Source organism: Danio rerio, chromosome 17 (genome assembly GCF_049306965.1).
Source record: "Danio rerio strain Tuebingen ecotype United States chromosome 17, GRCz12tu, whole genome shotgun sequence".
Lineage (NCBI taxonomy): Eukaryota > Metazoa > Chordata > Actinopteri > Cypriniformes > Danionidae > Danio > Danio rerio.
Window position 1 is genome coordinate 36,814,543 of NC_133192.1, and position 16,483 is coordinate 36,831,025.

Sequence of the window (16,483 nt, forward strand, 5' to 3'; positions counted from 1 at the left end):
GTGCATGATCCGCCCCCCCCCCGCAATGCCAACATGCCGGCCCAGACCTTCCCGTTATACCCCCGAGGGCAGCAGGACCAACTGATTGGGCCGGAGAGAGACCCGTCATCGCTGTAGGCCCGCCCATGCCACGTGCCTCCCCTTCTCTATCCCGATAGGTGCCCCAGCGATGCGTGCTGCGCTGGGGCTCCGGGCCTGGGATCCGCCTCCTGGGAGTCGGTATGGGCGGTCCCCTCGATCTGGGCCTGGGGATAGGAGGAGAGAGAGAAAGAGGAGGGACAGGGGGAGAGAGAGAGAGAGAGGTTACTTCGCCAACCCTGGACCTCGCTACCAGGTGATCCTCCGCCAGCTGGATGGCCGTTTCCAGATCGTCTGGTCGGTGGCACTGGACCCACTCCGATGTTCGGAAGGGAAGGTGGGCGATGAACTGTTCCAGTACCACAGCGTCGATGATCTGATCGATGGTCCGGTCATCCTGCACCAGCCATCTGCGGCAGGCGTCACGGAGCTGCTGGGCGAATATGAAGGGCCGACCGCTTTCCTCCAGCTTCAGCGACCGGAAGCGCTGGCGTTGTTCCTCCGGATTGCGGCCGGCCCGCTGAAGTATGGCTCGTTTCAGGTGCGCATAATTCAGGAGATCCTCGGCCGGTAGCTGCTGTGCGGCGGTCTGGGCTTCGCCCGACAGCAGCGGGATGACTCTCACCGGCCAATTGGCCCGGGGCCACCCACACGCTCCTGCCATCTTCTCAAACAAGTCTAAGAAGACTTCCGGGTCATCTTGCGGCCCCATTTTGTGTAGTGTGATGGGAGGGTGGGTGGCTGATGTTGCTCCGGGCTGGATCCCCTGCTTCAGCATGCTCCGGACGAGCTCGCGGTCCTCGCGCTGGGCCTCCACCAGGACCTTAAAGCGCTCCTCCTGCTCAGCTCGTATGTCCAGGATCTCCTGGTGCTGTTCACGGTGGAGGACCGCGAGCGCCTGGATCACTTCTGCAAATGGACTGGTTGACGGAGTGGTCATCTTAGCGGCGAGGTCTCTTCTTCTTCCCCGGATTTCGGCACCACTGTAACAAATGTTCTTTGTGTGGGAAGAAGAAGACAGGGTCGGCGTTGAGGTAAGTAACAGATTTTATTTTTTAAGTCACAACTGTACTGCACAGCTCCCACTATGTGGCCGTCGTTCCGCTCTCTCTCCCGACTGTTCCTCCCGTTCTCCTTAAGACGGGTGTCTCTCCGGTCCAATCACTAGAATAAACAGGTGTTGCTTATTATTTCGGATTGGCCTGCTGATTTGCCGCCGGGCTCTGAGCATGCTCTCCCCCTTTATTGGGTATTCGATCATGCTTACCTCTCCACACAGAGCATTTGCAGCGCGAGAATGAGAGGTAAGGCCTTATCATTATTTTCTTTCACTTTCACTCTCGTGGATAACGAAACCTTGTACGCACAGACATCAATTAGCCTATAAATAATTAACTTTGTTTGTCAAGCTCAAAGTTTTGTTTCAAAACTTTTTCTAAATTCATTTCTAATTTCCAGCAAATGAATAAATGAACAATGATAATGAAACGTGTTAAAAAAAACTGAGTTATATCCAAATACAATGCTGTGCCCCATATGGTCTAAAAGTTTGTAAGGAAAAGTTGCAGGTTCAATACATGATCCTGGCCAGAACTGAACATGGGGAATGAACAGCACTTTCTCCATCTCGATGCCTCCAAGCAAGGCGCCTAACCCCTAATTGCTCCCTGGGTGCTGGAAACAATAGCTGTATGTGTGGTTGTGTATGTGCTCTTAATCCTCACTCAAAATCCAGGTTGGTGCACATGGATAAGTTCGTCTTTCTTTAATAGGATGAAACACAGAGCTACTCACAAACAAGAGAGATTTCATTCAATGACAAATATCTAGTCAATGAATTACATAAACGAGAACAATTAGCTCCACTAAAAGATTTATTCAAAATGATTCATTTATTTACGACTGTAACATTACTAATGAAAGTGTGTTTTTTGAGCTAAACTTGTTTTGTGTTGATTATTGCTAGACTGATATAAAACATCATCACTGACCGTCTCCTGATAAACACGTAATAAACTCCTTCTGTGCTCATGATTCTCCTCAAGTCCTAGTTGGCCCACTTTGGCCTAAGGTATTGGCCACAAACCCCTCCAACAGAGAAAGCCCCAACAAGGCTTGTTTAAACCCTGAAATTAAGTGGATATGGCTCATGGTCCATAGAAAGAGCCTGTGCAAGCTCTTTCAGCTCAAGATTAATTCAGCCCTGGTGTTATAGCAGGGCCGGAGTGGGACTCCTTTTCAGCCCTGGAGTTTCAAGCCTTGGACTGGCCCACCTCAGTTCACGACTGACTATATTAAAATAACGTCCTTTCCAATTGTGTTTCTAATGACACTATCACGTCTTTTTCATGTACACAGCTGCTTTAGAACTTCAAATGATTTTCATAAATATGAGAACATTAAAGGGTAGCTAAATCTCCAACACTATTCTTTAAAGGGCACATAGTTTACCCCTTTTTTATGATTTAATATTAATATTATGATTCTTCTGAGTGTGCCAGTTTAGGTTCAGTTCAACACAGTTCAGACGTTTTTATTATAATGTGTTAAAAAGTGCTATTTTGCTCACTGTTTTAGGGGTGTGTTGCTTTACATGAAAATTCGTTTTAGTCTCCCGTCCAACGTAACAAGGGGACAGAACCAAGAGCTTGTCTGCTCTGTGTTTTCAACAGACAGGCAGACAGAGAGAGAAGCGACATGAGTGAGAGAACCAGCATTCAGCTGTACATGTACAACTCAGACACAGACCAAGCAGAGAGTACAAAATCATTTGTGTCTTTGTATAGTTTTACAGCCAACTGTGTGCTAGTTTCAAGTGCCGAGCTTGTACACCGAGACTAATAACCACACACAATGAATTAACTTTGACTGAGGCACCTGATGCGCCACTTGAAGCCGTGACACGGCACACCAGACACTCTCAGTGGCACGGTAGAAACATGAAGTATCCCGCATCGTTGGTGTGCGACCTGCAAGTAAGTTTGTTATTTTAATTTCAATGGAGAGACGCGCACATGAGGCAACGTGCTTGCACTTTTCCAGCTGCACCTAGTTAAGATCACAGGGAGCTTCTGTGATGCGACCGGCTGAAGTTTAAGGTAGACGCAATGAAAAATACACATGTTTGCAAACCTACCAAAAGGTACAAACAGTAATTTCGATTAATGCGATAATGTGGAGAAAATTGTTCTTGTGTTGAGCCCAATAAGCCTTAAATCTAAAAATAGAGCAAGGGTGTTCCTTTAGTGATATCGCTTTGACTCACATGCTGAAAATGGCGGTTGTGAAACAACAAACTAAGGATATGGTGACACGCCTGTCAATCAACATTGGTGGGCGGGGGGACCGCACTCCTATGTCAAGTTGCGGTCGCTTTAAAACCGCTCCAATTGGTCCACCGTTTTATGTTGTTAAGTTTAAAAAAAAAGGACTGTGTGTGTATATCACCCCAATATAACAGATAATGGTCTATACACTATACTTACACACATGTTTGTCCAAACAGCTTGAAAAGTAGATTTTTCACCATAGGTGCCTTTTAAAACATAACAATGTCCTTTCCTGCAATATATATTCTGTGCAAAATTCTTTATAGATATCCTGTCCTTTGTAACGGTGGTCACACAAAAAAATTTAAATGAAATATGTACACCTATATAAGTAACCCAAACAGTATTTTATGTCTTAAAGGGGTGGTCCACTATGAAATCATATTTTAAACTTTTGTTGATGTGTAATGTAGCTGTTTGAACATAAACAACATCTCTGAATGTAAAAAGCTCAAAGTTCAATGCAAAGAGAGGCCTTGGTTTTTATAGAGTTAGCTTAGCAAAGCCTACAATGAACGAATTTTGGGGACTACAAAAAATACTTCCGGCCTTTGTGAGATCCACACACTGCGCAGCTAAGGGCCGTGGCCAGAGGCGCTGGATCGTTATAGCAGAGATAAAGCTAAAATGCGTCCAAACGCTGCTGTTTCCATAAAGCTTCATCTGTGCTTCAGCTGTAGCAACGATGTAAACGATGGGTAATGCTGTTTTGCACCCTAAACGATTTAGCTACAAATTCATGTTTTTCAGTCAAACCGCTGTAAACACACACACACACACACACACACACACACTTCTCACACAGCCTCTCTCTTATTGTGTGTGCGCAACTTTGCATTATTTCTATTTAGGCAGCTTTTCCATGCATTTTACATCTCAGATAATGAAGTCGCAAAAGATATGTGAATGATTCATATTACTTACACTTGCATATTCCGGATATATGTGAAAGACGTCGTGTAACTCGTTGGCTTAAAAAAATACAGGATAGCTCACCTAACTCATGTAGCAGCAGAAAAATAAATCAAGGCTCACACAGGTCACATCCCACATCTTGTGCTTTATTCTTCTGTCATGATATATTAAAGAAAATAACTTAATCCGAGCATCAGAGAAAAAGGAAGTCCCGCATACATGCGCATGTTACAGAAAGTTCACACACATTCACGCACACACATGGACACACACAATAGCGATGTCTCTTAAAGGAGCCGCACCCCATTTTCACTTGTTACAGACACTTGTCAGATTTTATTTTAGAGAGAAGGCAGGAGGTTGACTGGCTGTTTACACAGCAGAAAAGTGCATGCTTGTACGGGCGTGACGTGGAGCCGATCTGCAAATCGCAGCACATTATGACGATGACCAATCAGAGTCACTTGAGGGCGGGCCTTTCAGAGGAACAGGGAAATATATCACTGGTATATATATAGTTTTTATGTTAGCTGAGTAGCTGTATAAAATCAAAGTGAGATTTATGAAAAAATAACATGATTTCCTTCAAGTGAAACATGAGCACACATTGCTTTGCATCTTCTAAACACAACCAAGCCTTAAAATTACAATCTGGACCACCAGATCATAAAGGTACTAACAAAATAAAAGTTGTTGCACTTCTGCCGGTTCCTGCCTCTGAATGAGCGAGTTTTAACTACTCGTAGCAATCAGAAAAAACTAAATGCCCGCGAAGAAACTCGACACAGAGAAACATAAAATACTGCCAGATAGTGTTTCAGAGTTTAATTGCAGAGCAACACAAAACATGCAGAAGTATAAATCCATGACTACACGCAAAGCAGGTGCCTTGGGTCACACGCATCACTTGACGCAGAAGTATAAATAAGCCTTAACAGCTATTGTTTGCACAGCGCAAAAGTGCATGCTTGTAGGGGCATTGTAGCGTCCTGGTTAAAAGATGACTAAGTCTTCCACTGATGTTCACGATTCATTTATTGGTCACACTTCATAGAATTTGTTCGCATTATTCAATCATGAATCACCGCAAGAACTAGAGAGAAAATAAACAAACAACAAACACAAATAAATCCTGAAAATTAACACTAAGCCAACATCAACAATTAAGCAGTAAACAAATAAACCAAATTACCTTATTTTTCCCTCAAACCAGGAGCTATAACTCATGAAGGAGGAATCCGTGAAGCAACTGTATACCTGTGCCCCCTTTACCGTGTTTTACGTAGCGTTCCGTACTTTGTTTTCATTCATTTCTACACGCAATTTATACATCCGGTAAGCTCCGCAATTTTGACGTCATAATTAAAGTCCCCAAACAACGTAATTCATTCAACAAATCAACCCGTATACAAAAAAACAAAACCTCAAAAATAAATAAATAAATAAATTCAAAATCATAAACAAAGTAACACATTATTTCAAGTTTCTTTACAGGCATGACGTAGTGACGTGGAGCCGATCCGCAAATCACAGCACATTATGTTAGCTGACCAATCAGAGCCTCATGAGGGCTGGCCTTTCGGAGGAACTAGGTAATATGACAGTCATTTTCATGTTAGCTGAGTAGCTGTTTGTAGTGTAATGTGTATTTATATAGTGCATTTATTGTGTATGGCCTTACACTCACAGCGTTGCATAATCATGTGGGGGGTCTCTCCACACCACCACCTTTCTCACCACACACCAGCTATAGGTGAGGCCATGATCGTAAGGGCTGATTGAGGGACTTTGGACACCGGGGTTTACACCCCTACTTTTTATAAGAAGTGCCATGAGATTTTTAATGACAGCAGAGTCAGGACTTCGATTTAACATCTCATTTGCAAGACAGTGCCCACTGACAGTATAGTATCCCTTTCACTATTACTTGGGCATTAGGACTCACACAGACCACAGGTTGAACGCCTCCTGCTGACCTCTCTAACACCACTTCCAACAGCAACCTAGTGTTTCCATGTGGTCTTCCATCCAGGTACTGACCATTCTCAGCCCTGCTTAGCTTCAGTGAGTAACTGCTCTTGGGCTGCAGGGTGATATGGCTGTGGCCATATATAAAATCAAAGTAAGATATATGAAAAAATAACTTCCTTTTCTACAAGTGAAACATGAACACACATTGCTTTGCATCTTATAAACACAACCAAGCCTTAAAAATACACTGTGGACCACCCCTTTAACATCCTTAATAAGGAACAAGGTTATTCCGAGAAACACCAGTAGAGGTCCTACTATATGAATCAACTTCTGCTTTCACTCTTCCTTCTAAGCTTTGAGCATTGAGCATTACAGTTTATTAATATTCAAACGAGGCTTTGTTGTGAAAATGGGAATTAGAGATAAAACCTGCCCTTCATGAGGAATATTTAGTAATATTCCTATATTATCAGCAGTTCATTTGATTGGTATCAAGGTTGTTGGGGGCCATCAGAACTCTACAGAATAAAGTCTGCATATGCACAATAAACAGACCAAAAACACAGTAATCTGTCATTGTCCTAAATGTCACATTTCTGCAGTATCCAATATTTTTACATAAACAGAACTAAGCTCTGTGCAGCATAAGGCAAATGAGACTTCCTCTTTTTAGCCTGAAGTAACTGCATTCTTTTGTGAGGATGCAAATGTAGACAATTAGATATATATGCAGCTGAAATCAAAATGATCAGCCCTCTTGTCAATTTTTGTATTATTTAAAAAATACTTCCCAAGTGATGTTTAACAAACCAAGGACATTTTCAGAGTATTTCCATTTGGCACATGACACAGTAATCGTTTTATCTCAATTAATAGGTTTTTCATATTTGTTGGACAAAATCGAAACTGAAACAGAATTTTGATTAATTGCACATAATATATTTTTTCCTTTGGGAGTTTTTTTTTTTTTTTTTGGCTGGAATTAAAAATTTAAAATTTCACAGAAAGGCAAATTATTTTGACTTCAACTGCATGTAATTTTGTAAATCACAAAAGAAATCATTTGTTATTAAAGTATAAAAAGTATAAAATTGTCCTAAGTCACAAATGGGTGTTGTTCAATACTTTTAGGACAACATTGATGAAAGGTTTTGATTCACTTTAAATGCTGATTACTGTTTGAATGATTGCTATATATTACATATTATATATGCTATAGGTGAGGCAGTAGATAGTGCTGTCGCCTCACAGCAAGAAGGTCACTGGGTCACTGGTTCTAACCTTGGCTCAGTTGGCGTTTCTGTGTGGAGTTTGCATGTTCTCCCTGCCTTTGTGTGGGTTTCCTCCAGGTACTCCGGTTTCCCCCACAGTCCAGGTGAATTGGGCAGACTAAATTGTCTGTAGAGTATGAATGTGTGTGTGAATGTTTCCCAGAGATGGGTTGTGGCTGGAAGGGCATCCGCTGTGTAAAAACTTGCTGGATAAGTTGGCGGTTCATTCTGCTGTGGCTACACCGGATTAATAAAGGGACTAAGCTGACAAGAAAATGAATAAATGAATGATATGCTATATATATTAATGCATTGAAATAAATTTATAACACTCAGTTTCTATTTGTTAGTATTGATGTGAAAATTACTATTGAGTAAGAACTTTTAATAACAATAATAATAATAATATGTAATAATAATGATAATACTACTACTACTACTACTACTACTAATAATAATGCATAATGTATATGTAAATGTGTCTAAAACAAAGTTTTTAAAACATGCAGTCAATGTTAAGTTACATTTGTATTTTTTATAATAGTGCATGGCTTTAAGTTGTTTTTTTATTAAAGTATTATATTTTTAATTGAATATTGCAATATTGTTTACTTGTTTCTTTCATAACAATGTGTTTTTTTGTTTATCTGGTAACACTACAATAAGGTTGTATTCGTTATGGTTAGTTAATGTATATTTACTATATTCACTAACATGAACAAACAATGAACAGAACATTTACTGCAGTATTTATTCTTCTTTGTTAATGTTAGTTAATGGAAATAAAGTTGTTCATTGTTAGTTCATGTTAGCTCACAGTGGTTTAACTGATGTTAACAAGCATGAATTTGGATTTTTATATTGCATTATTATTTGTGGAACTATGATTAATAAATACTGTACATTCATTCATTCACCGGCAACTTATCCAGCAAGTTTTTACGCAGCGGATGCCCTTCCAGCCCCAACCCATGTCTGGGAAACATTCACACACACACTCATACACTACGGACAATTTAGCCTACCCAATTCATCTGCAGCATGTTTTTGGACTGTGGGGGATACCGGAGCAACCGGAGGAAACCCACGCGAAGGCATGGAGAACATGCAAACTCTACACAGAAATGCCAACTGAGGCAAGGTCGAACCAGCGACCCAGCGACCTTCTTGCTGTGAGGCGACAGCACTACCTACTGCGCCACTGTCTCGCCCAAATGCTGTACAAGTATTGTTAATTATTAGTTAATATTAGTAAATACATTAACTAACATTAATAAAAATGTTAAACTATTCTTTTTAGTAATATAGTAATTTTACTATTTTTTATAATTAATATATATATTTTTATTAATTATCTTTTTGTATTGTATCTACGTATTTAGCTTTTGTTTGTTTGTTTGTTTGTTTGTTTGTTTGTTTGTTTGTTTGTTTGTTTGTTCGTTTCTAACAACAATCCACTGATCTTTTAGCACTCCTTTAACTTTTAACTTAAAATCTTCATCCACTTTTGAGGCAGGGCACCTAACATACATTTGTTTATCTCAAAATAAATAAATAAATGCATAAATCCACATACATACATACATATTTACATAAATACAAACAAACATACATACATACATACATACATACATACATACATACATACATACATACATACATACATACATACATACAAACATACATACATACATACATACATACATACATACATACATACATACATACATACATACATACATACATACATACATACAAACATACATACATACAAACATACATACATACATACATACATACATACATACATACATACATACATACATATAGTTAAAGTCAGAATTATTAGCCCCTCTTTGATTTTTTTTTTGCTTTTTTAAATATTTCCCAAACCATGTTTAACCGAGCAAGGGAATTTTTACAGTATGTATGATAATATTTTTTTTTCTTCTGGAAAAAGCCTTATATGTTTTATTTCAGCTATAATAAAATCAGTTATTTATTTAAAAAAAAAACTTTTTAATGTTAAAATTAATAATTTTTTCGATAGTCTGCAGAACAAACCATCATTATACAATAACTTGCCTAATCACCCTATAGTCTGCCTAGTTAACATAATTAACCTAGTTAAGCCTTTAAATGACAATTGACGTTGTATAGAAGCGTCTTGAAAAATATCAAGTCAAACATTATTTACTGTCATCATGGAAAAGATAAAATAAACCATTTATAAGAAATGAGTTATTCAAACTATTACGTTTAGACAAGTGTTGAATCATCTTGAGACATCTTGTCTCTGTTAAACAGAAATTGGGAAAAAAATAAACAGGGGACGAATAATTCAGGGGGGCTAATAACTCTGTCTTCAACTGTAAATCAGTGCTTGTTAGGAATCCCATGGTGTGAATAAAATAAATGCCTAAAATAAATGACATCTAAAACTTTCTTTGTTGGTAAAGAACCTGAAAGTGTATTTTTAAAAATACAAAGTTAACAGCTTTGTTAAAGTAATAAGCCTGTAGATGTTAATTACTAAACTTTTATTTATGTGCTAGAAATTTTCTTCTCCACCTTAAGAGTGGCGCTCACGATCCTAAAGGCGACCTACTCTCAGGCCACGCCCTACACCATTTCTGATTGGCCGAAGGCCGACGGCTGTGGCTCCTAATTGGTCAGTTCTTTCCCATTGAATGCCCTCCACCTTTACTTTGTCAATTTCTGCGCTTTCATTGAATTGCACTGCAAGAGCTGCATCGACCTGGAAGCCTGCAGCAAAATCCAGCACGACAACCTACACTCCTGTCCCAAAACAGAAGAGAAGCACATCACCGCACTGCTTTATTATCAAACGAGTGGACTAAATTCCTACTTAAACTGGAAGAAGTGAGATCCGTGAAAGAAAGAGAGGGAAAAAGAGAGAGATTTCCCCGTCGTACAAGCCGCACTTCAGTGTAGTTGGCTAATGATTTGTATTAATTCCCAACTTGTTTTAATCCACCGAGGACAAAACACCGCGATGATAAGACTCCAGGACGCTCATGAGAGTTTTAATTCGGCGTTTCATCTCTGAATTTCGACATTAAGTGCACCGCGACCGGCCAAATCAAGGATTAAACACGACATTTGTGGATTTCGCCAAAGGAGATACAATGCCTGACCAGATAACAGTGGCGGAGTTTGTCACGGAGACAAATGAAGATTATAAATCGCCCACCGCCTCAAACTTCACCACCAGAATGACTCACTGCAGGAACACAGTATCCGCACTGGAGGAGGTGAGCCTCATAACTTTATGCATCCTGTTATTTTGTGATTGTTCAACGCTGGCTGGGTGTTTTGCTTACTTACGAGACCACTAGAGTCAGCTATTACCCCCCTTGGAGTAGCTAAACGAGTTACTGAGGAGGCAAATCCTCGCGCCCTCTTTGTTGATGCCTCACCCATTAGACAACTGCTGGATTGCATTGTCCCCTCCTGATGAGATGTAATAAACCACGAACAGTTTGATTACTCATTACTTTTTTTTTTTTTAGATAAAATGCATATTTAGGATCTAACATGCGTTATGTGGGTTATATGGAGAAATATGGAAGCCATTTGTTATAGTTGGTCAGCACCTGTTATAATCAGCATTATTTATTCAGTAGCAACTCACTATCTTGTTTGTAGTTTGTCTCTTATCAGTAGCTGATTGACTAGCTGAAGTGCTTGATCTTGCCATTTTAAAAGGGGCCAATTTGTTCAGTGATTCTAAAACAGACTATGATTTAATCACAATTGAATGAATCCATTGTTGCCCTGTTTAGAAAGCAGTACAACATGGTTTTCAGAATGTGTATAATACTTATTAGATTGATGTCCATACAGTTTATGTATGCATGCTTGTAGAAAGTGAATAGAGTGCACTATGATAAGATTGAGATGACAGAGTCATTGAGTTAACCTAATTTGATGGTTATTTCTATAAATTATTATTATTTTTTTATTGTTATTTAGTATTAATGTAGAGTTGCGAAGGGGTAGGCTTAAATATTCTTCTACTTGCTGCTTCTTTTAGGGAAATGAATAATTAGAATTTTTTGTTTTGTATTGTGTTTTATTTCTTTTTGTTTTTATAAATATGGCTGGGCGATATGGCAAAAATGCAATCTCGATAATTATTTTCCATATTAAACAATGATGATGTATATTTCGATATAAGTTGTTAATGCTTCCAGATATACGAGTACCCCAATAATGACTGGCATCACAAAAAATTAGAGGGTCCAATAAATGGCAAAACATTTTTTCAGCCGATAAATTTTCGGTGGCTGAAAATCCAATTCATCTCTACTATCAGCACACTTCTAGATTCCCATTGTTGCACATTTGTGCTGTGTCATTGGCTCTTAGATCAATATAGAGTAAAAACGTATTATTGTTATTGACATACCTTTTATCGTGATTTGATGTAATATCGTTTGTCGGCCCAGCCCTACTTCAAAACGAAGTTTAATAATTTAAGGACCTCAAGATATTTGCAGTTTTGTGTATATGTGTAGTCAAGTCCAAAATTATTCGTACACCTCAGGTATGAATGCGTTATAAAATCTGAAATGGTTTACTGGATAAATTGCATTTTTAGCAAATATATGCTAGAAATCATAAGTCTAATAGACATATTGGAAATTTGAAGATGCATTATTGGTAGTTCCTAATTTATAGAAATCAAAAGATACCTTGTATTTTAAAGTAACGTGAAAATCACATTTCTTTTTTAACGAAAGTTTCTCAAAGAAGAATGTCATAGTTTATTTTTATATAGTTCATACTAGGGCTGCACGATATTGGAAAAATCTAATTTGTTGATGTTTTATTATTCTGCGATGAATATTGTGACATGAATACAATTTCAGAAGATGAATAGCTCTATTTGGCAGTTTTCTATGGAGTCTTGCATTATTCAGGTGCCATAATAACAATGCAAGAAATGCTTTTCTTACTTTGCATTGCCTCGGTTTTTTTTTAATAAGTAAAAGTATTGATGACTTTCACCTTCAGAAGAAATACCTCAAAAATAAAGAGGTTTTCCTAACCTGCCATTAGGGTAAGTAAAATAATCTTGTTTTCACTTTGGAATGTAGATATTTGAACTAGAAACAAGACAACAATTTTAGGTAAGAAGAAAAAATTTTTATACCTCCAAAGATCATAAGTTTTTGTTCTTAAATATTTAAAATTGTCCTGAAATGCTCAGTCACAAATCACATTTGACTTAATCACATGCAAATGATAAACCTTCACTCTATTATGGTTAAATAGCAGTGACTTTATAAATTCCTTGTGTTCTCCAACTCCTTGTCTACTGTAATTCCGACTCAGCATTTCATATCTTGCGATGACTATTGCTGATGCGCACATTGCAATATCGATGCTGAAACGATATATTGTGCACCCCTAGTTTAAACAATAAAATAGTTTTGGGTTGTTTTTTTAATGCTTTTAAAATTTGCCTATGCCACTGATTGCTCCCTAACTGCCAACCAGGTGTTTACTGGCTAGTTTAGCGTATTGACAAGCAGGTCTAATAGCCTGAAAAGTGGACAAAACAATTCTTAAACCATCAGGAAGACCATATTAAACCAGCTTTCAGAACATGTTTCATTTTTTACAGGTTTTTCCTAACACAAATGTGGTGCATCAAAAGTTGATGAAGAATGTCTACTCTAGGTTGTATAAAAACATCTTGTTAGTGACTGAAGCCTCGCCCTAAGCAGATATAAATAGCCTTTCTCTGATGGGCTCTGCCGCTTTTGTGTCGTATTGAATTGAGACAGCTTCCTGTGGGATATCCATCATCACAGCTCCAGATTTTAACTCCGATAGATGCTGCAGGCTGTGTAGACTTGTTATTAAGTATACAGATAACGGCGGTGCAGTGTGTCAAGATGTTATGCTGTTTTAAAAAGGGTCAAAATAGTTCCTATGTATTTTAATATGAAGAGGTGTTTGATTGTGTCTAGTTATAGCTTGATTCTCTGTTTGATTTCATAATGCCATTGGGTTGAATGATTCCTGTGGTTTCAAGATAATTCTACAAATGGGTAACAGCATTCCGTCTTTCGGTTGTGTATCGCTAGGAGGAACTCAGGAAGTCTGGAGCTAAATGATTGTTTTTGGTCTTCCTCCTTTTGCATGCTGTTTGCTCACTTTTTGGCTTTGTGGTCATTGCTTCAGGGACATAAATAGTGTGTCCACATATTTGCAGTTTTATAGAATCACTGTAAGTTGGCTGTTTTTGTGATCCGGCTCACACTGACCAACAAACAGAGTCTGAATTGGCATTTGTTGAAGAAGGATTTCCAGATGTTATGCTAAAGATGCCTTTTCACTTAAAAAAAGCTTTACCATGTGAAATAATTTATGATTCTTCTCCTGTATTATCTCATTACTTTAAAATGTCTTCTCTAATGGTCTCATTGCTTCAGCATTTAAAAGGGCCTAGTTTAACTTGCAGCCTTTGTGTGGTAATAAACAGGATATGATTGAAGGACTAATCATTGCTTTTTAAAACCATTATGTTGTAAAACAATTAATTAGAAGCCTGCAGTTGTAAACGCTTCAGTCACTAGGGATATAATGTGCGTAAAACATTACTACCCAGTTTTAAGCAATAATGTCTGGTTTATATGTGCATGAAAGTAACATTAATCTAAATCCATCTAATCACAAGTAGACAATTCGATACAGGAAGAGTCTGAAATAGGCATGGAACGATAATTGTTTTCAAAGTATTTGCTGTTTGGAAAAAGTCAAGGTTTTAAAACTAGCTATTTTTTTGTATATGTAAGTTTTTAAAAAAATTTTTTTTTTTTACGTTTTGTTTTAGTTTTTTTTAGGACAACAGTATCTCCAGAATACAGTATCTGTGATTTTGAAAGTAATGAAGACAGCAGATGCCAATGATTCATTTGAATTATTCAGCCTGACATGTTTACGGTTACAAAATAAGTTTCTCAAAATATAATAAATTGTGTTCAAAAAAGAAAAAAACTTTTAGTTTTTTAGCCACACATTTAAAAAGAATATATTTTAGAGCAGTAATCACAAAACCATCTAACCGTAATTTTTTTTATCCAAGGTTATTATACTGTCAGAATCTTATACTGGCCCATGCCTAGTCTGAAATTTTGAAACTGTTTGACCATATTGCTTTTGTAGTAGAGCTGTGAACCTACACTAGTCTCACGGTTCGGTTCGGTTACGATTATCATGCCATCGATTCGGTTCAATTCGATATTTCGGTGCATCACGGTGCATTGACGATGCTTTTATATTATTTTCACAGCAGCAGCTGTGTCATCAAATGGGCCACTGTGTGTGTGTGAGAAAGAGAGAGAGACAGAGCGAGCGAGAGAGAGAGAGAGAGAGAGAGAGAGAGAGAGAGAGAGAGAAATGGAGTAGGCTACTTTCATTATCAAACTCACACAGTGAAATTGTGCACAGTTCATGAGTATTAAGTAGTTAGAGCATTGTAAATACTCGCGATCGTCTTCCTCGCGACAGAGCTCATATGAGGTAAATGATGTCAGTAATAACCGGTTATGATTATTACTGAACCGATTTGTCCGTGTCTGCATTGCGGTGCATCGAAGAAACGATTAATTTTGACACCCCTATTTTGTAGTATGTGGTAGAATGAAGTTGAGCAGCCACAAAAGATACCAGCCTACCACCAGCCAACATTATCTATTGTAGCTAGACCGTTATTGACGATACTACTGTTTACGAACTACAGTGGCACCACCAGTATTTTGGAGCGATAGTATCGCGATACTACCATAGTACCAGTTAACAGTGCAGCCCTAGTACCTGGTACTTTTTTAGCACCTGCTTTGGTGAGGTTCCAAGCAAGGTGCATGCTACCAAAACATGATGTATACACACCAATTGGTCTGAGAGAATCTTCACTACTAGCTTCACCTCCAGCTTAATTGGATTTGACTCAACACGGGGCACCGAATCCACAATGTTGAAATAGTCAGAGCATCCACTGCTGTATTGTTGGTCACGTGACTAAACCGTTTTTATGATACCACAACAAAAGGACACCTAAAATTGTAGTCTTGAGGTCAGTAGATGAGGTCCAGACTTTCCTCTCGTTGTTGGCTGAGGAGAGGATACAACAAGAGTTAGAAGTTTTTCACCAAGTCACTGCAGTAGGGACGACACGACTATTCCGATAATCCCATTAACTTTAAGTGCTACTAAACTCCAGTGGAAATGCAAACTCAGCCGAGCAAAACCAAACCAAACCAAAGAGAGTTGAGCTTTGATCGTACCATACAGTGAAAAACTGGCTTAAATCTGTGGTTACCCTAGACTTTTCAACTCATTGCTTTACTTTAAAATGCAAATACAATATAATAGAAATGCAAATTCATGCAAACATACTTTGTTGCAAAGAATAGTTCAAGTTTGATGAACCCTGACCTATGAATTTGCAGCATTTGAAACCAATCGGAGACCAAAACTTGACCTCTCTCTAGAGAAATTTAATTCAATTCAATTCACCTTTATTTGTATAGCGCTTTTACAATGTAGATTGTGTCAAAGCAGCTTCACAAAAAAGATCATAGTAAATTGAAACAGTGTAGTTAAATTTTTTAGAGTATAAGTTCAGTTCAGCTTAGTTCAGTGGGGTTTAATAATCACAACGGAAAGTCCAAACACTGAAGAGCAAATCCCTCGATGCGTAGTTCTACAGATTTCAAACCATGCAAGCCAGTGGCCACAGAGGCGAGAAAAAAAAAAAAAACTTCACCAATTGGCAAAAGTGGAAAAAAAAAAAAACCTCGAGAGAAACCAGACTCGGTTGTCCACGATCATTTCCATTTCCCCGCTGGCCAAACGTCTTGTGCAGAGCAGCAGTCTCAG

At 38.5% G+C, this 16,483-nt stretch overlaps 1 protein-coding gene across 5 annotated transcripts in view; it reads left to right on the forward strand.

The window, feature by feature from the left end:
• The first annotated feature begins 10,289 nt into the window (after nucleotides 1-10,289).
• The window catches only part of asap2a (ArfGAP with SH3 domain, ankyrin repeat and PH domain 2a), a 128,422-nt gene continuing 122,228 nt past the window's right edge, over nucleotides 10,290-16,483 (forward strand). For 4 of the 5 annotated variants that reach the window (XM_073927449.1, XM_073927448.1, XM_073927450.1 and 1 more), the window contains exon 1: nucleotides 10,290-10,842. In XM_073927449.1, the coding sequence (XP_073783550.1) occupies nucleotides 10,717-10,842 (126 nt within the window). In that variant the 5' untranslated portion in view covers nucleotides 10,290-10,716. The remainder of the gene's footprint in view (nucleotides 10,843-16,483) is intronic. The other variant, NM_001045207.1, reaches the window with a different exon arrangement.